Source organism: Suillus subaureus (assembly GCF_016647635.1).
Source record: "Suillus subaureus strain MN1 chromosome Unknown BJ212scaffold_42, whole genome shotgun sequence".
In the NCBI taxonomy this organism is placed as follows: Eukaryota; Fungi; Basidiomycota; class Agaricomycetes; order Boletales; family Suillaceae; genus Suillus; species Suillus subaureus.
The window spans coordinates 257,571-283,201 of record NW_024538598.1 but is presented as its reverse complement, the minus strand read 5'-3'; the positions used below and the strand labels follow the sequence as shown (position 1 = coordinate 283,201).

Sequence of the window (25,631 nt, the reverse complement as noted above, 5' to 3'; positions counted from 1 at the left end):
TACAAGATGTAATGAACCAACAGAAAGTACTAGCTGGATGTGGTTATAAATTATCTGGGGCGATATTTATCTCGAGGGACGCCATACAAAGATTTGAACCAAAGTGTGGATTTGTTGAAGTCAAAGTAAGTTGTCAATGGTCCTGAAGTGTGATGGAGATGGGATGGAAAGCTTGCTGGATGGTGGTGGGTGATACAGTTCAAGGATGAGTGCTGGGTGCTCATCCAGTTGCAGGAGGCCACCAGGTTGCTGTGCATGCTTTGGAGTGACTGAAGTTAACTCCTTGCATTGAGTAAAACCCTGTAAATTTAGTACTAGCTTCTGAGTCAAGTCTGTGTTTGAATTCCGTCTCAACTCCTATGTCAAATTCTTATCAGCAATATAATTCAAGACACTGCATTTCAGCTTCAGCACCCTAGAGTAGTGGTACTACTGCTATGTATATAAAGTGAAGAGGAAGATTGAATGTATCAGGGGGAAGAGACCAATTCATCAGCAAATCCATGGGTTCCTTTTTGTCCCTTAGATTACTTAAAAATATTACCAAGGTGGCCAAGTCGAATAAGTCACTATTTTCATACTTAGTTCAATTTTTCTAAGGACCAATGTAATTACAAGTGTACCTAAGGTAATCTAAGGTGAGATACTTAGAACAAGGCAGTGAAGGCACACAAGTGAATCAAGGCCGCTGCATCACTAAATGCATATGTTTTAAAAATCAATACAACATATTTACATCTATTTGCTGACTAATTAGCTTGTTCCAAATAGTCGAAAAAAATAAGCATGCGATGAACAAGCAGTTTCAAAATGCAAAAGTTTGAAGGAAAAAAATAAATGGTAAGTTTTATGGTCACTGGTATCCTGTCAATCATTGATCGATGAGACAATAGTATGTTACATGGCTTCAAAATCAGCTTATTGCAGACGAGGGAGGTTTCAGAGGAGACGTCAGTGGTTGGATGTAGCATTTTGCACAGAGGAGGCGATCAGGGCAGAGGCAATGGCAGAAGAGGCAGAGGCAATAGCAGAAGGCTCACTTGGTTGCTGGGAGAGGTGGTTTTGGGGCAGGAAGGGGTGCAACATGTCGCTTAACTGTACTGCAGCTGCTGGTGAGTGCTAGGGCATCTTATTTTTGACAAGAACTCACTGATTGTCTTGATAGCCTTGTTGCAGTGACTCTGCCCATAAAAGTTTGTGCCATTAGCCTTGTACCAGTATAACCTCCATGTTTCCCTGCCCAAATTCAAGTTCTTTTTTGCCTGAAGTAACACGTTATGACATTGAGCATGAATGTCTCTAAAAAGTTATAAACAGTGAGTTTAAGGCCACTGTACACGGTCCCATAATACCTACCTGAGTACATGCTGTAACATGATACGACATCGAGCACAGTCCACCATCAGTAGAATGTCTCTAGAAAGTTATCAACAGTGAGTTTAAGGCCGCTGTACACGGTCCCATAATACCTACCTGAGGTCACACTATCTCAAAAGCATGATGATCTGTGTATTTGTTGACATAGTATGAGTTGAAGTCATTGTAGGAGTCATGTGGATTAGTTCCATGAGCAATAAAATTTGGCCCGTATACTGGAATGAGGTGGGCAGCACGAAAGATGCAATTGATATGGATAATTGAAATATCTGGAGTACCATCGTCAGTTGTTGCAGGTGTGACAATATGCATGCCCATGTCCGGATCATGTCTTTTGAGTACATGAGAGTACCAACAGACAACAGCACAAGTAAAATATGATGTTTGATACTTGAATGAGAAAAAGCATAGGACCTGTGCAACTGCAAGCCTGCCCATGGGAGAGTCCATGTCAGCATCCAAGTTAATGAAAATGCAATCATGCATAGCCACACCACCCCACCATGATGGTGTTGACCAGATATGCTCATGGTGCATGCCTCCGGTACCACTCAGATCACTAGGCGCATAGAATGTTGCAGCAGCAGAGTTAAAAAGTGTCACTTTCCCCAAGAATATTGGGGCTGTTGCAGGATTGAAAGGAGCAGGGTTGGGGTCCTTTGAATGGAGTTGGTCATGGAGGAATTCTTGAATCATGGCAGAAAAATGCAGAAGGTTGAGTTGAAGGCCAAGTGTATTGACATTCAGGACACAACCTAAGTATCATGAAGAAGGGTGGGTTGAGGAGCATATGAATTGACTTACGGGTTGTCACTCCAAGTTCAACATGGGATTCCACAAATGGTCCATTGAGAACTTCAACATCATCTCCCTCAATGGATTGACTTTGAGGTTCATGAACTTGCAGGTGCCCAGGGAGATCTTCAAGTGCTGTGTCAACCATTGTGTCCTCATCCAAGTCACCATCTTCATGATTATTGTGACCTGTTGTGGGATGAGAAGTGCTAAATATTATTTTAAATGATCATGCACGTTTTTGAAGTTCTCACAAAGCTTTGGAGAGGCAAGAGCCATGAAGCATGCCACATGCCTCAAAATCCACATGGGCAGCTGCAATTTTATTAAGGCGGTGGTTTGTTAGCAGCATTTGACCAAGCACCTTGAACCTGCTAGAGCGGCACCAGGGTTCTTTTACTGCTTTAATATGTTTATACTCTGTTATGGAGCAAAGGCCATTGGGTGCCCCGAAAAGTCGGATCATCAAGATGTAGTGACACATAGAATGCTGGCAGGGAAGAGAAAATGACTTCATCACACTGCTTGTCTTGAAGATCTCCTGGTATTGATGGAAATGGTCCAGGGCTTCTTGGACATGTAGAAGGTCGTCTTCAGTGAGAGCCTCACACCGTACAAGATAACAAAAATCAAGGCACACCCTAAATGCATGTGTTATGTCTTCAGGAACATGATCTTTGATTGCAGGTATATAGACCTAAATATTTCATGAGTTGACTTGCACAGGATGGAATTACTGCAGTGTACCTTCATTAATGCCTTAGAGTCATCGCCAGTCCACTGCTTGAATCCGCGCCCATCTGGAAAGTGTTGTAACCCAGCAAATGGGGCTACTGCTGCTATCCTTTAGTGTCGTCAGTAGTCATTGTTGAACATTCAATAGTTTACATACTTGCTGTCATATCCGCATATCTGGATCTCAGATCTGACCCTTATCTCAGATCCACATCTTATCTCTGATGCTATCCACATCTTATCCCCCTCCAACATCTCGTCATTCAATCTGTCCACTCGTCTGGTCCAGTCCACAACTCATCTGAATCCACAACCAGCGCTCATCTCTTTTCGGTAACCCCCTAACTCCGGTATTTCAGTTATCTGTATATCCGTCCTGCTCCCTTATCTGCTACCTATGTTTCATTTCCGTTTCATGATTTGTGATCCGTTTCTACTTACCAATAGACTATCCACATGCTTCATACATAGCCTTGGACTCTGCTGATTGATCATTCTGTTAGATACCTATAGTATATAACCTCCTGTAACTTTCTGTAGTACCTCAGTCTGAATATCATCTTAGTTCTGCTCATTCCTGTCCTCCAGACTTGAGTACCTCTACTCTCATCACCCTCCGAGACTTAGGATTGATTCCTATAGTCTATCCATATCCGCCTCTGTCCCCAACAGTCCACTACCATTAGTTTCTAGTCTGGACTCATCCGGATTAGCCATACGATACTTATCCCTCATCCGGAAGTCATCCAGATCCATTACGCTACTCGTCCAACCTTCCGGACGCACTAGGCTTGCCTTCCTGAAATAAGGGGCAATACTCGGGTAAGGGGCACAGCGCACGAGCTGAGGCTGAAGCCCTTCAGATCCAGTTACCCCTTGAGTACAACCTTAACACTTGCAATCAATATCATCCATAATTTCAGCTGCATGGTGAGCACTGTGTGTGATTGTCAAGTACTCTTCCACCCAATCAACTAAGTGGTCCTTGAAAGTTCCCTTGATGATTTGGTGCAAAAGATCGGGGGAGAGAAGCTCATGGATATCCACATGAGCGAAATCATTGGTGAATGGCTAGCAGAGAGAATTTATATAAGGCCTGGTAAGTTTAAACAGTATGCAACTTACAACAAGATTGCCAATGATGCCGTACTCAAATCACAGCTGTTTACACATCAGTTGGTCAACAAGTAACTCTGTGTGTTCTTCACACTGATGCAGACAAGGCTGACCACTGTCAAGATCTTTGGGATCTGCCAGACACCTATAAAGCATGTACTAAGAAAAAATATAAATAAAACAAATTTTGTCATACCATGGACACCATCGCTGCACAACACCAGATAGCATTACCTGCTCTGGGTAATCAGCAATGTATGGGCCAATGTCATATATTGTTCATCGAAAGTGGCCATTAGGAAAGTGTGTGATATCAGGAGTTTCCATGAACATTTTCACAGATTCAAAAAATTTTGCCAGGGACCACTGGAAGAGTTGTCACTGGAAGTTTCTGTAATGACTGCACCCATTATGTTCTCTTGTGCCTAAACAAACAACATGGGTTTATGATACGAGATATTGACATGTGGGTACTCACTTTTTGGTATAGCAAGAAACCCAACAAGTACAACACCATTGCAATGTGCACATCACACACTATTGAAAATATTACCAATCAATAGGTAAAGTGGGTGATACTCTGTGTGTCCAGTAGCAACCAAGACAATTGTCTTGTCGCTTCCCATGATCAGTGGCACAAATGTTGAACCATGGGTCCCTGGATTTTGAGCAATAAGATCCTTAATATGATTGTCAGCATGCTATGATTATGACTTGAAAAAACATACTGCTTGCTTCCATGCCCAATCACCTGACATAAGGTTCTTCCAGTACCATTTGTTGTCAGTGGTGTAGTCACAGTAGGGCAAAACTTCAATTTCCCCATCAAAGTCAGGATTTGCAAGCATGTTGCACACAAGTTCCAGTGGGTCTCTACACCACACATCATATTTGGTGGTCATCCACGGTGGTATATTGTCTTGTGGTTTGATGCCATTGTAGCACATCGTGAAGCTCTTCCAGGGGACATCACCTAGCAGGGTCACATCAATGGCTGCATACATGTCCTTGTGTTACAGTCACAGTTACCCCCTATCTCTTTTCTTCTTATCTGTGTATTACGTCATGACCGCGCCACGTTGCGCCATCAGTAGACTGTGCTTTCCATATCTGTATTACACCACGATCGCCGCTGCTGTCGCTAGGTGACTCATTTCCCTGATCTCTGACTCGTCTCGATGACGTCATTTCCCTTATCTCTGACTCGTCTTGATGACGTCATTCCCCTTATCTCTGACTCAACTCGATGACGAATACGTACCTGCCCTAAAGCAGGCTACTACTATATAAACTAGGTCTTGTACTTAGGTAGACTTCACTTTAATCTACTAGGTCCAACCTGAACTATCCTTCGCTTAAGACCCCCAATCTTAAGTCGTCTGATAACCGATATTCAAGTTAGAGACACTCTCTCTAACTTGTCTTAAGAACCTTACATTTGTGAGGACACGATCCGGCTTTAGGCGTACTCTTATCGAGTACCTATTGTCGCGCCTATCCTAGTCGACTTACGGTTCACCGTAACAAAAGATTAAAGTCCCCACCACCGACCCTCTCCATCAAGAGAGGTTATACAGAAACCAGAAGAAGAACTCAGCGAGAGAATGAAGAACGTTCCCCTGAACCAGAAGGCATCACTAGACCAGACACTCAGGATGTCCACCGTCACCAACACCCCAGAATTGAAAGCCGGCACTCCGTCTACCTACGATGGGAGCCCTCAGCAGGCACTACGTTGGTTGTATGCGATAAAAGTGTACTTCGCGCTTAACGCTACGATCTACAACACTGATGAAAAGAAGGTTATTACCGCTCTTGCGTATATGACCGAAGACAGTGCTATGGGTTGGGCACTCACCTTCTACACTGAAGTCGATAACTCCGCCGCGAAATCCTACGGGACTTTTGTGAATTTTGAAACCAAATTCAAAGAAGCCTTCGTACCTGCCGACGCTGTCGGTACCGCCATGAACAAACTTAGGACGTTAAAACAGACGGGCGATATCACATCTTACATCGCTAGCTTCAAGACCCTCACCGCACAAGCTGGTGTCAAGCAAGACGCCGTCCTAATCACGTTCCTCAACGACGGATTGAAGAAGGGAATCGTTAACTCCGTCTACCAGATGGAAACCATCCCTACAGATTTCGACAAATACATCGCCGCAGTCGTCAGACTTGATAGCAACTACCAGAGGGGTGTCGCATTCAGATCCAACCATCGAATCACCACCAAACCCTCTGGGCAGCGCTATGTACCCAGACCTTCCATTGATCGACACGACCCAAACGCCATGGAAGTAGACTGGCTCACTGAAGCCGAAAGAAGTGACCATATGAAGAAAGGACTATGCTTCACCTGTCACCAGAAAGGCCACCTCACCAGAGCGTGCCCGCAGAAGAAGAAGATCCCAGTACGAAGGGAGGAGATGAACGATAGTGACCTAGACGATGAAGATACAACGGTCCGTCGCCTCGCCGAGGATTTTTAGTATGGAAGACTGGATCGACGTCAGTATCTTCCGATGTAACCATCAGACTTGTACAGAGTATTGGAATAAGAAAGGAACTTCGCATTCCCATTTCCCTCATCTCCAAAACCCGTCTGAAAACCGTCGAAACGACAGCCGTTGTAGACTCCAGCGCTGCCGGAACCTTCATCTCCGAAGAATTCGTCAAGACTCATGGGATTCGAACGCATAAACTCTCAAAACCATTCCAAGTCACTACTGCGGATGGAAGTTATGCGAAAGGAGGCGCTATTACCAGATACTGTGTCCTCATTGTCAAAATAGACAACCGGTCTATGATCGGAAAGTTTAATATCACACGGCTTAGCCGACGTGATCAGATTTTATTGGGAATCCCCTGGCTACGCGCTATGGACCCGGTGATCCGATGGAAAGCAGAAACACTGGAACTTTCCAGGACAGAGAAGAGCGACCAAATTGAAGAAGAAGTCGACAGAGAACGGAAGAAGAATAGTTTGCCTCCCCTCTTCCGTAAAGAGTTAGAAAGAGAGGAACCGATCCCGGTTGTAGTGCTGCCCAAGGCGCCTCCCAGGAAGACGGCTGAAGAATCACCACGCGCCACAATCGAAGAAATAATCGATGAAGAAGCAGTCCCATCGGCGCTGCCTGATCTGGACCCTATACCTGACAACGAGGACGACTCCTTTGACACAAAGGACGACGTATGGACGACTAACTACACACCACCCGTGCGAGAAATCTCTACCTATCATCTAGAAGACGATGAGTTCTTAGTCGAGTATCCCGCCGATGCCACCGAGCTCCGGGTAATCACCAACGTCTTGTTAGACACCCCGTTAACGAAAGACGGGACTAGTACTTCGGAAAAACGGCAACCCAAGATCACACCTCTACCGCGACCCACCGAATATATCAAGACCAGTAACAAAGCACAGCAATTTGCATTAGCTGCTGGACTTGAACAGAAGAAGAAGTCATTCGAAGAACTTGTCCCCTCTTACCTTCACGACTTCGCCGATATCTTTGCAAAGGATGGCCTGAATCAATTACCACCGGAACGACCTGGAATAGATCACCGAATAGACACCAAGCCTGGGTTTATTCCCAAAACGTCCAAAGTATATCCGTTATCCGAGAAAGAACGGGTGGCAGTCAAGACATTCATTGATGAAAACGTTCAGAAGGGATTTATCTCAGAATCAAAGTCGCCGCAGGCTAGTGGCTTCTTTTTCGTAGGAAAGAAAAGTGGAGATCTTCGTCCTTGCCAAGACTATCGGTATATCAACGAATGGACCGTCAAAAACGCCTACCCACTCCCATTACCGCTTTCCCTGGTCGCTCGGTTACATGGTGCCAAATATTTTATGAAGATGGATGTTCGGTCCGGATACAACAATATCCGCATTCACCCAGATGATCGATGGAAAGCTGCTTTTACTACGGAATACGGGCTCTTCGAGCCAAACATTATGTTCTTCGGTCTTTGCAATTCCCCGGCTACCTTCCAGGCATACATGAATAAAACGTTCCAGCAGGAGATTAATGAAGGATGGCTCGTCATATATATGGACGATATCCTGATATTTTCTAACGACCTCACTTCCCATCATGAACAAACCCGGCGCGTCCTTGAAAGAATTCGGCAAGAAAGACTTTTCCTTAAACCGGAAAAATGTACCTTCGACGCTCAAGAAGTGGAGTACCTTGGAATGATTATCCGCCTGGGGTGTGTAGCAATGGACGATGCTAAAACCACTGGTATTCGAGAATGGCCTACACCTACCACCGTAAAAGAAGTTCGGTCATTCTTAGGTTTTTGCAATTTCTACCGGAACTTCATTTCCCATTATTCCGACATCGCCAGACCATTGATTGATCTCACCAAGAAAGACGTCAAGTTCCTTTGGACGGAACGATGCACATCCGCCTTTGCCGAACTAAAGGAATGCTTTATGAAGCAGCCAGTCCTTCGGAACCCAGATCCTTCCAGACAGTTTGCTGTTGCCACTGATGCATCTCTCGTTGCCACTGGAGCGGTCCTGCTCCAGACCGATGATAACGGCGTCTATCACCCCTGTGCATATCTGTCTCAGACATTGAACCCCGCAGAACAAAACTATCAAATCTTTGATCGAGAACTCCTGGCAGTTATTCGTGCATTGACAGAATGGCGTCATTATCTGGAAGGGAACCCTCACCCTATCATCATATTCACCGACCACAAGAACCTCCTGTATTTTAGAACCGCACAGAAATTAACCCGCCGACAAGCCCGATGGCAGTTAATCCTGTCATGTTACGATATCGAACTCCATCACGTCGCCGGAACAAAGCTTGTTGCTCCTGATGCCCTTTCACGTCGCCCTGATCATGGGACAGATTCCCCCGATGATAACACCAACGAAACACTCTTACCAGACTCCATGTTCATTCGCCTCCTCGATACTGAACTCATGACCACACTCATAAATCCTGATCCCTCCGACCCTGACCCCATTTTCTCTGCTGCTTCCGATGCATTGGATGGTCTGTCGCTTCCCCCCATGAAATCCGCCCTCTCAGACTGGAAAATCAAGGACGATATCCTTTATTACAAGGACCGCACCTACATCCGCCCTGCCGGTCGGCACCTCATATTAGAACGATGTCATGACCACCCCACCGCCGGTCATCCTGGCCGTTTCAAAACAGAAGAATTGGTTAAATGTGATTTCTGGTGGCCCGCTATGGGCACCTACATTCGCAAATACGTTGAGGGGTGTGCCCTCTGTCAGCAAATGAAATCCGACACTCATCCGACAACCCCCCCCCTTGTCCCCATCTCCTCTGTTGCCGCAGCTCCCTTCACTCAGGTCTCGGTTGATCTTATCACCGACCTTCCCCCCTGTGCGGGTTTTGATTCTGTCATGGTCGTGGTCGACCATGGGCTTATGAAGGGGGTAATTCTTATCCCATGTACCAAAACCATAACTTCCGAAGGAGTCGCCAATAAATTCTTCAAATACGTCTATCGGCGATTCGGCCTGCACGAAAAGGTTATTTCGGATCGTGGTCCACAATTCATATCCAAGTTCTCTCAAGCTCTTGCCAAGCTTCTGAAGTACGACATAGCAGCGTCAACCGCCTATCACCCCCAGACCGACGGACAGACCGAACGACTCAACCAGGAATTGGAAATGTACCTTCGAATATATTGTCGGAATCATCCCGAAAATTGGGTAGAACATCTCCCCATGGCAGAATTCGTCCATAATCATCGAAAACACGACTCTCGAAATGCATCCCCCTTCTTCCTCATGATGGGATATGAACCACGAGCCCTTCCACATACCCTTTCCGACTCCACGGTTCCCGCAGCAGCGGATAGACTCCGTTCGCTCCAAAAGTCTAGAGAAGAAGCACTCTCTTGCCACAACCTTGCAATGCAACGCATGGCAGAAAGAATGCACGGGCAGAAGTATCATCCCTGGAAGATTGGAGATAGAGTTTGGTTATCTGGAAAGAACCTGATCACGCAATTACCCTCGCGAAAGCTTGCCCCCAAACGATATGGTCCATTCCCAATCACCGCCATCCTGTCTCCCATCACGTTCACACTCCAGCTACCACCTCAGTGGAAGGTTCATCCCACATTCCATGCTTCCGAGCTATCGTCCTATCACGAGACAGAAGTACACGGACCGAACTTCCACGATCCACCCCCTGATGTCATTGATAACGAAGAGGAATATGAAATTGATGCGATCTTATCGCACAAAGGAACGGGTAAACGAAGACGCTATCTCTTATCATGGAAAGGATATTCATCTGCCAGTAACAAGTGGGTTCCTGAGGAGAATCTCAGGAACGCTTCCGATATCCTTGTCACCTATAAGAAGGCCCATGGATTGTAAACCTCCCAACAATGTCCCACATCGAACGACTATGCCTTTGCATCCTTCGTATCGAAGAACTTACCGCTGCCATGAACACTGTCGCTGAAGGAAATGCCCACCCCCTAACGCTCCTAGATTACCAGACTGCCACTGCTGCCAACCTCGCACAGCACGCATCCCCCTCTGGAACATCGCCACCTACTTCGGACTCTACCCTCACCCTTACCGACGATTCCACCCTCACGGACTACTTCTCTGTCATTGATCAAGTCGAAACCAGTGCCCTGTTCGAATCCGCCATTACCTCGCAGCAATACGCTATTGAGATAGATCGTCTCCTCGGAGAAAGAGGAGCAATCTCCAGCGGTCTGATAATTAGGATTATTAGAGATGCCAGCCTCATTGATCGCACCGCCGCACTTCTTGACGATGAACGTCATCAGACTATCTTTCGTCACCTTCACATCCGCATTCGCAATACCGCAATCCGACTCTTACCAGAAGAAACAAGAGACGCTATCAGAGAAGCCATTCACATCGTCACTGAGCAAATCACTCTTAACCCTGTCGCACGACCACCCTCCCCCCATGTCGTCGTCCCTGTACCTCCACCAACTCACGTCGCAACTACCGTGGAACATCAGGATGATCTTATCCCTCCTATTGCCGTACTTGATGTACCGGCTTCTCCTTCTCCTGACCCAATCACACGTACCACACGACGACTCCCGCTCAAGCGGAGATCCTCCCGCCTCGCCGCCAAACGAGCCGCTTCCGTCTCCCCCACTAAAGCACCACTCAAACGATCACGGTCGCCTTCCCCCCCAGCCCAGTCTTCATCTGTCACGGTTGTGAAAACATCGCCGGTTGATAACGTCGTATGTCGTAACTGCCACATCGCTGGCCACCGTCATAAGAATTGCCCAGCGTATTACTGCAGAGTCTGCAAAGAGTACACGCCGGGTCATCTGTCGGTCTTCTGTAGAGAGTTAAAAGGAGAAGCGGTTATTCCTTTGGTATGGACTGACATCGGTTTCTACGACGCACTCGCTCGCTGGGAGATTGAGCAAGACGCCATCGCTCATGCTGAGCATCTGGTGCAACCTACCATCACGGAAGAACAAGACGACCTTCTTGATTCCAACTACGACATGGACCCCATCTACTGGGCTAACCAAGATATGTGAAGTCGGTGACTTCATCGCTAAACGAGGGGTAATGTTACAGTCACGGTTACCCCCTATCTCTTTTCTTCTTATCTGTGTATTACGTCATGACCGCGCCACGTTGCGCCATCAGTAGACTGTGCTTTCCATATCTGTATTACACCACGATCGCCGCTGCTGTCGCTAGGTGACTCATTTCCCTTATCTCTGACTCGTCTCGATGACATCATTTCCCTTATCTCTGACTCGTCTTGATGACGTCATTCCCCTTATCTCTGACTCAACTCGATGACGAATACGTACCTGCCCTAAAGCAGGCTACTACTATATAAACTAGGTCTTGTACTTAGGTAGACTTCACTTTAATCTACTAGGTCCAACCTGAACTATCCTTCGCTTAAGACCCCCAATCTTAAGTCGTCTGATAACCGATATTCAAGTTAGAGACACTCTCTCTAACTTGTCTTAAGAACCTTACATTTGTGAAGACACGATCCGGCTTTAGGCGTACTCTTATCGAGTACCTATTGTCGCGCCTATCCTAGTCGACTTACGGTTCACCGTAACACCTTGTGGTTTGCAAAGGGAGGAGCATCATCATGTCTGATGGGGGTTGCAGCCCATAAGTCAAGGAGCATGTCAATTTGCTTTGTGGACATTTGGTTCTGTGTGAAGAGGAATTCTGCTGTCTTGAATTCGACTCTGTTTTGATAAGGTGTCCAGTCAGTGTAGGGATTTCATTTACTGTGGGCTTGTAGAGGCAGATATTGCTTAGTGTTATGTTCGCACTTTTGGTGCTTATGTAATCATCATAGTTTTCACCTCTTACCAGTACCAGTCTGAGACTGAGCAGTTTTTAGCATGATTTCCTACTCTCTCTGAGCACTGAGCTTAGTCCAGAAACCCTTTAGGGTTGAATAGCAGCTAGGCATAGCACATTTAGCCCAACATTAGAAGTCTACTTTCCAGTTCTCTTCTTGTTGTGTTTCCCACATCGGTTGGTGGGGCATCCATAAGCAGCAAGGGAGGTGTATCTTGCTCAATAAATGCACCATCAGCATCACATTTAAGCCCTGAGTTGTGATAAAAACCATTCAATTAGATAGCAAGGAAGGACTTGATAAAAGACACCTACCTGTGAGATGTGGATGGAACACATGGAACAAGCGTCCCATGTCCACCCAAGTACATTCTTTGGGTATGAATCCTGGATTCTCCTGCTCATCCTCTGCACCATGATGAAAATGATCATCATTTTCCCTTGCTGGAGTTGGAGATCATGCCCTTGGAGCTATGAAGCCAGGACCTGGGACAGTTCAGTTGATCTGTGGGAGTACTGAATGCTTCATGTGATTGTGCTTCACCAGACCAGACTTGTTTTTGAATATACAGTTGCAGCCTGGAGCCTGACAAACAAGCCTGATCGTCCTTGGGGCCATGTTGGGCAGTGGATAAGGTGGCAGCAAAGTACTGGGGAGTGATGCAGAGTTTGAGCTGCATTAAGTGTGTGAATTGTACACTATTACATGTTCAAATAAAAAGCCTCACTGTTTTCACCTCTTTCTCTACCACCCCACATTTGATATCCACCTACTGTCGACGTTTTCTTCTATTTGAATGCCTCAAGTTGCAACATGCCCTAGCAATGCTAATAAGCACCCAGGACAAATTGTCCTTGACACAAATTGAGTACAGCGTCCCAGGGAAGTGGTCACAGCTGAAAAAAGTCAGAAAGCAGCAGTGAAAGTAGCTAAGGCTGCTGCATTGGACAGTACTCACAAGCAGATTGCTGCTAAGGAGGATGCCATGGCTGTTGAGCAGAGTGCCCAGCTTGCTGGCCCTGGACTGCTCATTAGACCAAAGCCTCGCCCACTATTGAAGAAGACTAAACCCTTAGTGTCATCCCTGGACTCAGAAAATGCAGCAATGACTATGCCAGGCCCTAAAACATGTAAGCAAGCGATACATGGTGATCCAAAGTACTATTGCAAGGACTTACCATTAAAATTTGACTGATATAGCTGGCAGTGCAAACACAACTCAAAATGCTGTGAACACAGGGAAGAACAAGTATCAAGATTTGAAGATCACCTTTAAGGACGGCGTCAAAGCGAATCGAAAGGTTTCTAACACCAGTGTATCCACTTTAAGTCAGACATGTGTGGGAAGCACTGATGGGAAAATCAAAAGAACATTGTAAGTTCCTATTTCGAACAACAATGCTGCTTCTATCAGAACTCACCTTGTATTATTTTGATATTATTTGTTCGCTGACCCATAGCACATCCGAGTCTTCCACACCATGTTCAGAGGAAGTGGGAGTAACAAAGTGGGTGAAAAATGTGGTGTCCAAGTCCCAACTGCAGCCCTCTGCACCACCAAGTACACAAAGCGCTCAGGGTATGGATTAACTTGTGTTTCTGAGCAAGGCTAATAGTATTGTCAGTGGTCTCGAACAACAACTTGGAGTGGACAGAAGATGTTGATGAACCTGAGACATTTGATGAGCAAATGGTTAAAAATCAGGCTGGGAAAGTGAGTGAAATTGCACCTTCATGGGTAGTATACTAGAATGAAGGCAGGATGTTGTGCATATGTTTCAGACTGCCAAAGATGTGTCCAGGGGAAAGAAGCGTGCCTTTTCCAACTTGTTGGAGGAAGAAGAAGAATGTGAAGTCCAAGATGATCCAGATGCTGATGAAGGCCCTAATGTCGATAATCCAGTAGACGATGTGGACAATGATGTCGAGATGGTAGATCAGCAACTGCCTGAGGTTGGTACCAAGGTAAGGATCAGATAATGCAACTAGTGAATCACTTGCCACAAATCTACTAGGCCAACAAAGCAGTGAAAACTCAGCTCACAACCTCTGTATGCAGAATTTTCAATTTACTGACATAGCACGAGAGAGCTGACAAATTCCTTCAACAGATGTCAGTTGATATTGTTGAGTCAGATAACTCAAAGCCTGTCAAAACTGAAAGTGCAGCCAACTGACAAAAGATGATCAGCCTCAAGAAAGAAAAACCCAAGAATGCTCACTTACCCAGCAATGCTCAGAACAGAAAATGGTGTTCTAAATTCCTTCCAGCAGTAATGTACTGGGTTGGAAACTCTAACTATCCTTGGACCATCCCCGATGACAAACTTTTGGACATCTGCTACAATATTTTCAGCATAGTGTACAATGGTGCACCCAGAGAATTTGAGGCCAACAGCTAGAGTGGTGGGTTTCATGTGGTGAGTAAAATATTATTTCATATTCAAGTCAGTAAACTATGTACATTTCAGCAGGTTTGTCAAAGGATTTCAGAGTGGAGGGGAGTCTTTGGCTCCACTGCTGTCAGTGCCCTGGTGACGTTTTTTGCTTCAAATGATGACTTCCAGGCTCCCAAGGCACGAAAGGAATATGCTGAATATCAGCTCGAGGACTCATGCTTCATGTATGAAGACCCAGACAATGAGGACTTACCTGGAGCCTTTCTGTCTGAATTCATCTTGCATGTTTTTGCTGCCCACCTTAATGCTATCCAAGGATATGAGAAAATTGACATAATTGACTGTGGCTTACCTGGACACCAAGCCATGCTTGCACTGGCAACTGTGGCTGTAAGTTTTTTGCTGCTTCTGTAAGACTTAATCACTTCTCATTTGCAGGCTGAGTGCACACTTATTTTGGCTTGGGACAATCTTATACTACTGGACGACACTTCAGACAATGACAAGAAACTGCACAAGATCATATTGATGCTTAATCAAGCCACGAACAAGATGAGCAATACTGGTACTGCATTTTTGTCAGGCAACTGGGAGACAGACACCATTGCTTACATGGAATGAATTGATGAACTATCCCTTGGATGCATCCTGGAGATTGTTGCACAATCCCAACCATTCCTAAAGCACGCACACCGCAGGGGTCAGGACAACAGTGCCGATGGTGACACTCAAGCTCCCATGAATCCATGCTCACGTATCCACATCTGTAATGTTTTTCTGTCTCTTAGTACTTTTCTCAATCTGACACTGATATCCTACTACAGAACTCATATGTCCACCTCCCTACCTTCAGTCTCATCTATTTGCACAGCTGCCACTCACACTATTATGCATTTTTCGATGTTTTTTGGACCTGCTGCCTTAATATCATCTGCTCCTTTTTGTCCTTTGACTCGTCAACCTCCTTATTTCCCCTTAGCCTACTTTTTTGTATCTCGCTCCATGTCTCAAATAATAGTGCCTTTTTTGATCTAACCGCCTTGAGAATCATGACCTCCTTATTTTCCTTATTTTAAGTGTGAGCAAGTTTCTTGAAATTGTCTTATTATGCAGATTAAGGCATACAAGGAAACATTAAGGGATGAAAAGGAACCTGGGGATTTGCTGATGTTTGGTCTTTGAGTGGGAGATAAAAGAGGGAATGATATTTGTTGGGGGTAGCAATAGTGAATATCTAGAACGCGATGACTCAGAAAGAGAATTCTAAGGAGGCCGCATCAACAAATCTTCATGAGTTGAATCGAGAAGCTAGATGATTTGGTTATTTGTGTGGGATGGGCTGGTGTTGCTTGACTGAGACTATAAAGCTCAGTACGAAACACAAGTCAACGTGTACTGTCAAGATACGCACCTAGGTTCATCACACCATCACACACCTGGCGAATCGAACCTATTTTTCATGACGGTCACACCAATTTTGAGGCCATTGAACCTAAATTGTGACAAGTGGTAAAAACGCAAAAAAAAACATCTAATGCATCCAAAAGTCTTTGTACTGAGTGTTCGCAACACATCTGTGCTTGCCACGGCCCTGTCAGGCATGGTGTGGAAAACTTGGATGGGAAATGTTTCAGACCATGTCCATCTCGTGGACTGAGCTATGGCTCACTCGCCAAACATTGGAGGATCCACACTGACAAGACTTTACCATAACATAGCGAGAAGACATTGCCATGTTGCCAGATGGAAGTCAAATTAGAGACAAAGCTCTTGAGGTGAGCATCTCCAGCTGCAGGTCATGAGGATCACCACAGCCCCTTAGCGCTGCATGTATACAAGGGAATGTGTCTACCCCAACATTGGTCGTCGAACCTAAGTGCAGTGTGTCACGCGTCACACCCCCCTGCGAACCTTCGAACCTAACGCTCATTTGGTCACACCCAGATTGGGTCGAACCTAGGTGCGTATCTCGACAGTATCGGGAGGAGAAAATATCGGAAACAGACGTTGGGTCTGAAGGAGAAGTAATATAAGCACTTAGATGTGAGCAATAAAATATTAATGGGAGGTGGGCGGGTGGACTACCAAGTATTGTAGGGCGCCGGGGGAGCGCACAGACCAATTAATGTCATGCCATTCTCAAGCACGAGAATGTGAATCTCCACAACGACGCTTACAAAGGCCCTTGTGAGCCTCAGCTGGTTCAAGCGCTCATGCACATGATCTGCTCGGAACGTACGCCTGCTCTATTCAGTGGGCTTTGTGCTTCGCGTATAAGTTCTTTTCAGTTCTAACACAACATTATCAAGTTTCCCATTTACAAGCCTGGCGCCCGCTGGCACACATTCTGTCACAACTACATATAACTGTAGCCATACAATACTTTCTACAACACCCCATCGCCTGGCTCCTCGCTTTCACTCGACGATATATCACCAGCGAATCCCATCGTGAAAGATGCGAGTGATACAGGTCAGATGTACGCGAAATCCTAATATGTATTAGAGTTTCAGCTCATCGACGAACTCAATATTGAATTTGGCCGAGTTTCTAGATGTATGCAGACATTCAGAAGCAGCTCACATCAAGAACGCCTCTCATTAAGTCGAGGAGATCTCGTGTTCTGAAGTGCAATGCGGTGAGCTGATCCTTCAGGAGGACCATGGCAAGCACAAAGGCGCCTCCGTGTACGGCTCGATGCAGTGCGACCGGTGTGGTATAACTACTACATCAGGTATTGCGATCTCAGCGTATGTATATGCATGACGACTCGTCCCCAACCTTCTGACTAAGCGTTGGCAAACCCACATCTCATAGTGTTCTTCCAAGCTCGCGACCTGCAGTTTCTACTTTGAACAATCCCAAGGTCATGATCGCAGTCCCAAGCACGCTGTGTAATATCTAAACTACGAAATTCCATATACGCACCTTGACAATGGTTGTTCTTGGTTCGATCCCTGGTGTCAACTCTTTCCCGCCTATACGTAGACATCCAGACGTTTCTTACCAGCAGCACCGAACGCTGTCGCCCAGACGGTGCGAACAAACATTTAAACATTCAATGCTCTCGGTCCACGGTTCCGATAACATATCCAAACCTTCTTCGCTTCTTTATCAAACTCAAATAAATGAACTCCTCTAGACCCCACAGGTTGCAAAAAAATCGTCGTGCTTCACCCTATTCTGCTCCCACCGCAGGTGGGATTACAGATCCATACATGTCTCAAAGTACGTCAACACCCATCGCACCACTAGATTTCGGCACCTCCTCATCGGCTCTTGTTCATCTCGCAGCCATCGTATTGCGTCAGTCAACTCTTTAGCACGGCAAAATGCTATCACGCTCACAAACGAGTCCACGCGTTCAATGAGGAACCCGACTCCGAAATACACCGTTCACTACATACGATTGCATGTGCGTTGTTATATCATCGAGGTATGAGCTGCAACATCATGATGTCACGGTACACACCTCAATGACAGGGAGCCAGGCAGAGTTATGTTGTTATACTCCTACTATTCCGATTCTTGTTATGCGGTATCTTCTGATAGTGTTCTTGGCTACAGCTGCCCATCTGATTAATATGGAGCACAGGCGACGCGGTGAGATCAAATACCAAGCCAACGAGTATAACTAACGAAAATTCTGTACGTGCGTGTCACGTCCGCTGTTTGTGCGGTTTGTCTACTGTTCTATTGGGACAAATAGCTGCACGTGCACTTTCGGGCATCCACATGGATTACCTACAACGTGAATCGCTCATCATCTTTTGTTACACAGACGAGCTGAGTTGCAGGTGTCGTAAACCAACCCCGATGTGATATGATTCGGTGGCAGTGAGTGGTATAATTGAGTTGCCAGTTTTCTGCTGTGCCACGACCCCGATTGCCACTAAAGGTGTGAGACAATGGATATGTAAGTTGACGCGCGCCGAGAGGATGGCGCCCAAATCAACCCACAGCTTGTCCTGCATAGTACGTATATGGGTGTCTCGCATGTAGTATCCGCCAACAAGTGGAGCAAACCGCCGCCGCTGAGATTTCAACATCTTGACCCGCACACATTGCCCAGTGCTCTTCTGTGATTAGATGCTGAATTTCAAATTCACCCTTGTGGGCAAGCTCAGTGCCCGTGGTTGGTGTTGTGGGCAGAACTCTGCTATTCCGCCATGTGGCAGGGCAGAATTGGCACTGCCAAGCATTGGCCAGGCAGATGGCAGAACCTCCTAGGCAGAATGTGGCAGAACCCAACCCGGAGATGTACTGCAGGCTCTCTACCAGTGAATGTCTAAGTCTGGATGCCATCCTCTCAATTCACTTGTCGGAAGTAGGTTCATAAAGGGGGATCCTACTACTACTTCTGCCAAGTCCAACAGATATTTGTCGAACTGCAACTACTATTATGCCCGCATCAACGGAAACTCGGCAAGGTCCGTGCTTCGCTATCATGATGGGAGCATCAATGCATCACTGATATCTGACATCACGACGACTTCCCGGGAAGGTTGCCAGGCAACTCAAGACTAATTTCACAATTGTCCCGCCACTTGCAAGTTGCAACAGTCAGCTGCGATCTTGAAGGTCCAGAATCTATCTCGCTTGACGACATCAATGCTGAGTTCGCTCGATTAGAAGCCATTTGTAATAGGGAACGAATGATATACGCAGAATTTGCCTTGGACTGGGATGTGAATGGGACAGAAGTACTGGAATGGAGAGCATTCGACTTTGCGAAACTGCTGTGTGTTGACGAGGGACCGATATCTGATGCCGGTATGCGGCAGTAGTAGGCGAGACGATAGTCACTGGCACGGACCACAGTGCAAGGACTTGGACTCGGTCTCACATTAATAATGTAGCACACTTGAGCTTGAAGCTTGAAGCTTGAAGCTTGAAAGTGGCGTCAAAATTGTACGTCAATTCCGCCACCTGCCACACTGGCAGAATATGGTTCTGCCAGGTCCTTCCCACACAGCATTACCTGTAGTGCTCCCTGCGTGGAGAGATTCGGTGCCACCATCAGTTTTTCGATGCAGATATCAACGGGACCTTGTTCTGACTGAATATTGATCACCTGTGCAATTTGTTTTAATCTTGCACATCGGATTCAAATTCAAATCGTGTAAGCATATAAGATCTTAGGAGCGAGTTTTGGAGCCTTATCTAGTACAAGCGTGCAATGGTCGCGCCTACAGTCAATACGGGAATCCAGACGGCAAAGGTAAGAATTTCCGAGTGTATTTGCCAGATGAGTTTTATTGACTGTAACTACACTAGTATTGCAATGGTACGTGGACTTCACACAGGGGTTTACACTATTTTCATCTAGAATATGGGCAGTCGGTGGTCTAGGAGTTTTGGTAGGTCTAGTCACCAAACCATGGACAACATCCCCTCTTATACATTGTAGATTTTCGATTATTTCTTAACGCTCGAACCTGAAGTGAGTATTCCTGATCGAGTTCGAACATCTCTTGACAAATGTTGCGAGGTTCAATGGACATGGAACACGCGCTGGAACGTCAGTCGTGTTCTTTTCGTAATTTCGCGCTACATGGCCTTTGTAGCAGCTGGCATGACTTCATATGGTGAGCAGCTACCGTACTACTATCTCATGGTACGTAACATTGACGAATGACTAGCTGCCATTGCTACACGAGCGAACGAAAATGTTGGTGTGTTTTGTTTATGTGGTTGTTGTATGAACTGAAGGACATCGAATACAGTGCTCACGCTTCAGCTCGGCTTCAAATGGTGATCAATATCCCGAACAGTCAGCGTCTTGTCACTGATTCTTACTGCAGCAATTCACATCATTAGCATTGTAGCTGCTGAAGGTTCGCTCCATATCTGCAGTGTCTTCTGAGCCTGAAATCTATCATTTCTTGTATAGGTCTTTTGGTTGTTCGTACATATGCATTCTGGAAACAGAACAAAAAGCTCTTGGCAGTGTTACTGGTCTCAGCAGTAGTACGTTGGTCTTGTTATGCGTGCTCATATTCATCGTCTGTTGACATCGCAACGTAGATTTCCATTGCGTGTGCTGTCAGTATCACAGATGTTGTCAGTAATCTATTAGTGGCGCCTGTGGACCCTTCAGGTGAGTCCCCTTTATTCTTTTTTCATTGTTGTAGACGGCAACCTTGGTTTTAAAGCTCCCCCCACAAGTAACTGCACTTTTGAAGGGGGTCGCAGCAGTGCCATTCAGTACGGCTTTCTTGTAGCCTTCGAACTATGTAAGGATATCTCGTTTCCGTCCTATTTTAGCACTGATTTTTCAATCCCATCTACAGTACTGATGTCTTTAACGGTGTTCAAGAGATATCAAGACTACAGGGATTACAATAGTCGTATAGTGAGAGCCGTCTTCCAGGGCGGAGTACGATATATGACTGCTATAATTTGTGCGGTGACCTTTTGTTCAATTTAACATGTCCCATGCTGAAGCCCTTCTTCTAGTTGTTTCTGTGGCCAATATATTAATTACGTCTGTGGTGCCGGTAGGTTGCATGGTGTATCTACTCATTTGACAATTTTTACTAATGTGGGGAAGGCATCATATGACGAGATGATGGACTTGTGCGTAGCAATTCGTTTAGGATGATCTGATCAAAAAACTGATACATCATGACAGGCCACAACTTGTCCTCCATAGTATGTTGGCATCCCGTGTGCTCTTTAGTCTGCACGAAAGTAACCAGGAAACGGACCAGACAACATTGCAGATGTCGACATTTTGTCCAATCTAGTCCAATCAAAAACATACCTCACTTAGACTTGATTAATCATCCTACAATCACAGTATACCACGTCGGAATGTATAAGTAGCCTAGCATAAAGATCTCGCCTATCAAGGGCCACCAAACTGGAGGAGACTGTCACGAAGCACGATCATCTGCTGCTCCATCTGATTTCCTTGCTCTGTATCTTCATTGTTCTCCTCTAGATTGCTCTTCACCTCTTCCAGTGAAATCGTTTTTGGGTCCGCCTTTGTCCAGTGCCTCTGACGGGACAGAAGCAGCCCCTGCCGTTCTCGCAAGAGACGCTCAAGATCACCCAACGTCACCCAACCATGCCGGGTGTTATGCAACCATATAGACCCTGCAAGTGAGACACTTTGCAAAGAGGGACATGACGTGTGCCACCTTGACGCGAGGGTGGCCGTGAAAGTTTTGTCATGTAGTGCATCAACTTTATTTCGCGACATCAGTGTCAGCGATTTGAGGCATTCAAAGCAAGAGAGGAATTCGGGAAAGGCCTCAAGAAGCTCCTGTAGTTGCTTTGAGCAAATGTTGGATGTTGGTAAAAGACGGCGCACCTGCGAGACCACTCCATCGCTCGAGTAGAAGGCAAACGAATTCAGTCTGGGCAAATTCTTTGCGATTGCTTCAAGGCTGCGAGTGCACTCGGTGTGTCGCTGAGGCGGGTAATGAGCTGCAGTGCGGTCAATGGACCGGTAGAATAGGAAAGGATGTTCGATGCAGTATTAAGGATGTCGTCTTTGAAAAGCGCAGTGCTGCAGCAAACAGAGCTCCACTTCCTTGATTTTTCGATTCGGAACCACTGCGGCCAGTACCAAAGGGGACGCAGGAGACTCTTGTAAGCTTTGTGAGAGTGTCAGCTAGGTAGAACCACATCATTCACGAATTTTCCGCCAAACATGGCATTGCGCAGTTCCGTCTGCTCTGTAATTAATTTGATGAAGTCCTTGTCCCAATCGAGTGTTGTAGTGAGAGAACGAAGTCGAAATGAACACCCATGCAAATATCTTGCGTAGGGGCCGTCGAGAAGAATTGTAAGATCCGTAAGCGAAGAAGCGTTTAGCAATGCGCTACGCAGCAGGTTGAAGTAATTGGAGAATACGTCATAATGTCGAGTAGCATCAGCCAAGATCAGAGTACGAGCACAGGAAGCAAGATGCGGGTACGATGCAAAACATTTGAGGCATGGTATAATCATGTCTTCGGTAGGTTGGACGTTCCTGTAAATCACGCGCTGGGAAATGGATCGGAAAGCGGGGCATACGATTGCGGTGTTCACCAGGTCTGCATTCCCCAGGTATTTAAGTATGTGATGTATGAGTTCGGAAGGGATAGAAAGAACTATGGTACCTATGTCAGAAAATAGTCAAACAGATTTGGATCTGCTAGACGTACCACCGAGTGTACCAGGTCTATCCTGAGATTGATCGGCGCGAGTCTCAGAGCGGTCCACGCCGGATTTCCTCTCCAAGGAAGAGACTGTTTCTGGGTACGCTGCATCATGCATGAAAGATAGCGTGCTTTGCATGCTTGGGCTAGTGATATCTGTATTAATGAAGGAATAATCCATGCAAGAAATTCAAACGCAGTCCAGACAATCGATGGCAATGATTAATGTCCATATCAGGACGTATTGGTAGCTAACGTGAACCTTTACCATCACGATGAACTTCAGGCCGTAATATTCATTCCAATTCAAACAATTATAATAACGTTTGCGGCATATGGCTACCTCTCCACGACGCTCCAGAAGGCGCTTCTCCTCCGCATCTATTGGTGCGACATGGAATGCGCAGTGGAATGCGCAGCTTTCGCCACTTTCCACACCAGTTTCGCGCGGTCGCCGCAGAAGGTCCTCATCCATCGACTTTGATGATGATGTTGTTCGCAGTTCAGACGTAAAAGAAGAGAAAACGAGACATACACCACTCGGTGACCACGGCCTTGGATGCGAGAGAATGCTTGAACCCGAACTCGAAGTCCATCCATTGACATATGCATCACTTCCTCCAACTCCCATACTGCCGTCTCCGCCTGCCTCTCCGCCTCCAATGGCCCGGGGTCAAGATCTGCAGCAAGACCAGCCTTTATTTTCTTTGTGGGACTACCTACGGGAAGAGCTCCTTGCGACTGACTTTGACTCGCACCAGGAGTTGAAGTGGGAGAGGGTGGGCAATTTTCTGAGTATTCCTCTGGCAATGGAAAAGGTGCGTATATATTCATGTGAGTGACATGATGGTGCTCATAAGGCGTAGATCATTGGCTTTGGCTTCATACTTTGTTTAGACTCGTTCCTCTATACTTTTACTATACTACCCATCAGGTTCGCACTGGCGACCATCCGATTTTTTCTGAATTTCTTCAAAGTCTCCAAATTGCCTCTCCCGCCATCACAGAAAGCTGACATTCTTCGAATGATGCTGCTTGTGGTCTCTATCATGGTGTTGATTCCGCTCACGGATGCCAGTAAGATCTATCACTCCATACGCGGACAAGACACTATCAAATTATACGTAATATTCAACGCGTTAGAGGTGCGTCTGTTTATACATCGATTCAATCGTTCCACATAACTAAACTTCCTCCGTCTTAGATTGCTGACCGTTTGTGCGCATCGATAGGGCAGGATATCCTTGACTGTCTATTTTCCCGCTCGACACTCGAGGTACTTTCTCATCGTGTGCCAGTCACGTCCAACACGCTTCGTCCATTCGTATTTTTTGGGCTAGCTACTCTCTACATTGGTTTGTCTCTGTCAATATTCCTTTATATCGCGTCATTAACATTGCTTTAGTTTGCCACGCATTAGTGATGATTTACCAGCTGCTATCTCTTAATGTGGCTGTCAATTCCTATGACCACGCACTCCTGACTCTTCTCGTCTCGAATCAGTTCGTCGAAATCAAAGGAAGTGTCTTCAAGAAATTTGAAAAGGACAACCTCTTCCAAATCACATGCGCGGATATCGTGGAACGGTTTACGCTCTCACTCATGCTTCTCATTGTTGCATTCCGCAATTTAATCGAGCTGAGTGGATCTGAGTTCGATTTCACAGGTGGATTTGTCCTCCCGATGAGCTTTGGCTGGTTCATAGGCAACAATGTCCTATGGACAATATCCTACGTAGGTTATTGAGACACCGCGTCCAGACCCGCTTACGAAGCTCGATCAGCCTGTTGTGACAGTGATGGCATCTGAGATCCTCGTGGACTGGCTGAAACATGCATTCATCTCTAAGTTTAATCACATACGGCCATCTGTATATGAGCGATACACAGATGTGCTCTGTCGTGATTTGGCTAGTGGAAGTGCTATAGGACGGCTGGGTGCTCGAAAGGTCTAGCAGTTTAGCTTTGACTCGTATTTGCCTTCACTGACCGAATGCAGCATAGCTATGTTGATCAGTCACCATTAGTAGCCCGGCGACTTGGCTTTGCCTCCCTTCCACTTGCAGTTGTCATTATTCTAGTTGGCCTTCAGTCACTAACTCTCGTCTTTTCTCTTCGCTTTGAAGATGAATGGGGTTGGGATGCTCTCATGGATATGTCGAATGCCGAAGTCGTACATCTACTGAAGTGGGCCGTGATGGGGGTGGCATTTTGGTTATGGTAGGGTTTCTATTGTTGTCATAGTTTCGCGAAAGCTTACTCCTCTGTCTAGTTTTCTTGCTTTAAAAGTTCTTCTCGGTGTGAATCTCATCTCATATGCGACGCGTCGTCGAGCAGGCATGGAGGCCCGTGCTGCTGCGGACATCATCAACGACTTTGGGCGAGATCCTATAGGGGAAGGTAAGGAAGAGCGCGAGTACAATAAACAGCTCAAGAAGATGGTGGATGATTGGAGAGACGACGCCGTACGAGTAGGTGAGATGGGTGAGGGGCGCATGCGTGGCGGTAATGGACAAGGCGGTGGTGGTGACAAGAAGCGGGTACCCCTTGAAGAGTTGACTCGATTTACAATGGTGAAGCGTATCTGGTAATAGAAGCTTGCGGCGGTGAATGATAAGAATGCTTTTTTGACGTTCCTGCCGGATGTGATAAAATCGACTGCACTTAAAAATCGCTGCCTAAGTAGAAGTGCGTACATAATCTGCT

General features: G+C 46.1%; 5 protein-coding genes across 5 annotated transcripts; 3 read left to right on the top strand and 2 right to left on the bottom strand.

Annotated features, from left to right (window-relative positions):
• Positions 1–1,479: 1,479 nt before the first annotated feature.
• On the bottom strand, positions 1,480–4,254 carry BJ212DRAFT_1449272 (uncharacterized protein; the record flags this gene model as incomplete). The annotated part of the gene is made up of 8 exons (XM_041338670.1): positions 1,480–2,132; positions 2,182–2,381; positions 2,427–2,869; positions 2,920–3,016; positions 3,803–3,978; positions 4,033–4,056; positions 4,093–4,168; positions 4,220–4,254. The coding sequence occupies 8 exons, from the start codon at positions 4,252–4,254 to the stop codon at positions 1,480–1,482; spliced, it is 1,704 nt and encodes a 567-aa protein (XP_041188214.1).
• A 9,108-nt stretch (positions 4,255–13,362) lies between these two features.
• Positions 13,363–15,397, top strand: BJ212DRAFT_1303388 (uncharacterized protein; the record flags this gene model as incomplete). Its single annotated transcript, XM_041333409.1, has 9 exons — positions 13,363–13,507; positions 13,578–13,752; positions 13,838–13,956; positions 14,003–14,091; positions 14,160–14,342; positions 14,393–14,428; positions 14,739–14,783; positions 14,852–15,166; positions 15,215–15,397. The coding sequence occupies 9 exons, from the start codon at positions 13,363–13,365 to the stop codon at positions 15,395–15,397; spliced, it is 1,290 nt and encodes a 429-aa protein (XP_041188213.1).
• Positions 15,398–19,178: 3,781 nt separating this feature from the next.
• On the top strand, positions 19,179–21,604 carry BJ212DRAFT_1303387 (uncharacterized protein; the record flags this gene model as incomplete). Its single annotated transcript, XM_041333408.1, has 19 exons — positions 19,179–19,206; positions 19,340–19,517; positions 19,660–19,687; positions 19,944–19,997; positions 20,054–20,063; positions 20,117–20,136; positions 20,187–20,219; positions 20,268–20,393; positions 20,419–20,451; positions 20,503–20,549; positions 20,597–20,613; positions 20,670–20,746; positions 20,804–20,876; positions 20,911–21,012; positions 21,070–21,180; positions 21,236–21,276; positions 21,330–21,355; positions 21,411–21,430; positions 21,579–21,604. The coding sequence occupies 19 exons, from the start codon at positions 19,179–19,181 to the stop codon at positions 21,602–21,604; spliced, it is 1,050 nt and encodes a 349-aa protein (XP_041188212.1).
• BJ212DRAFT_1386447 (uncharacterized protein) lies at positions 21,255–23,166 on the bottom strand. Its single transcript, XM_041336837.1, has 9 exons — positions 22,933–23,166; positions 22,409–22,878; positions 22,304–22,370; positions 22,183–22,275; positions 22,095–22,162; positions 21,490–22,046; positions 21,411–21,430; positions 21,330–21,355; positions 21,255–21,276 (listed from the first exon to the last, which is right to left on the bottom strand). The coding sequence occupies exons 1-6, from the start codon at positions 23,105–23,107 to the stop codon at positions 21,627–21,629; spliced, it is 1,293 nt and encodes a 430-aa protein (XP_041188211.1). The 5' UTR covers positions 23,108–23,166; the 3' UTR covers positions 21,255–21,276; positions 21,330–21,355; positions 21,411–21,430; positions 21,490–21,626.
• A 329-nt stretch (positions 23,167–23,495) lies between these two features.
• On the top strand, positions 23,496–25,516 carry BJ212DRAFT_1281780 (eukaryotic membrane protein family-domain-containing protein; the record flags this gene model as incomplete). The annotated part of the gene is made up of 7 exons (XM_041331642.1): positions 23,496–23,744; positions 23,793–24,071; positions 24,131–24,281; positions 24,332–24,660; positions 24,710–24,874; positions 24,925–25,145; positions 25,198–25,516. 7 exons carry the CDS (start codon positions 23,496–23,498, stop codon positions 25,514–25,516), a joined length of 1,713 nt encoding a protein of 570 aa, XP_041188210.1.
• Between the last annotated feature and the right edge of the window lie 115 nt (positions 25,517–25,631).

Excerpts from the sequence above, each read along its gene's own strand:
- BJ212DRAFT_1386447 (XM_041336837.1), bottom strand. The coding sequence starts at position 23,107 with ATGGATTATTCCTTCATTAATACAGATATCACTAGCCCAAGCATGCAA. Across the intron at positions 22,371-22,408 it reads GAAAATTCGTGAATGATGTG|TCTCCTGCGTCCCCTTTGGT; the intron begins GTTCTACCTAGC and ends AGCTTACAAGAG. Across the intron at positions 22,047-22,094 it reads GCGATGGAGTGGTCTCGCAG|GAGCTTCTTGAGGCCTTTCC; the intron begins GTGCGCCGTCTT and ends AAGCAACTACAG.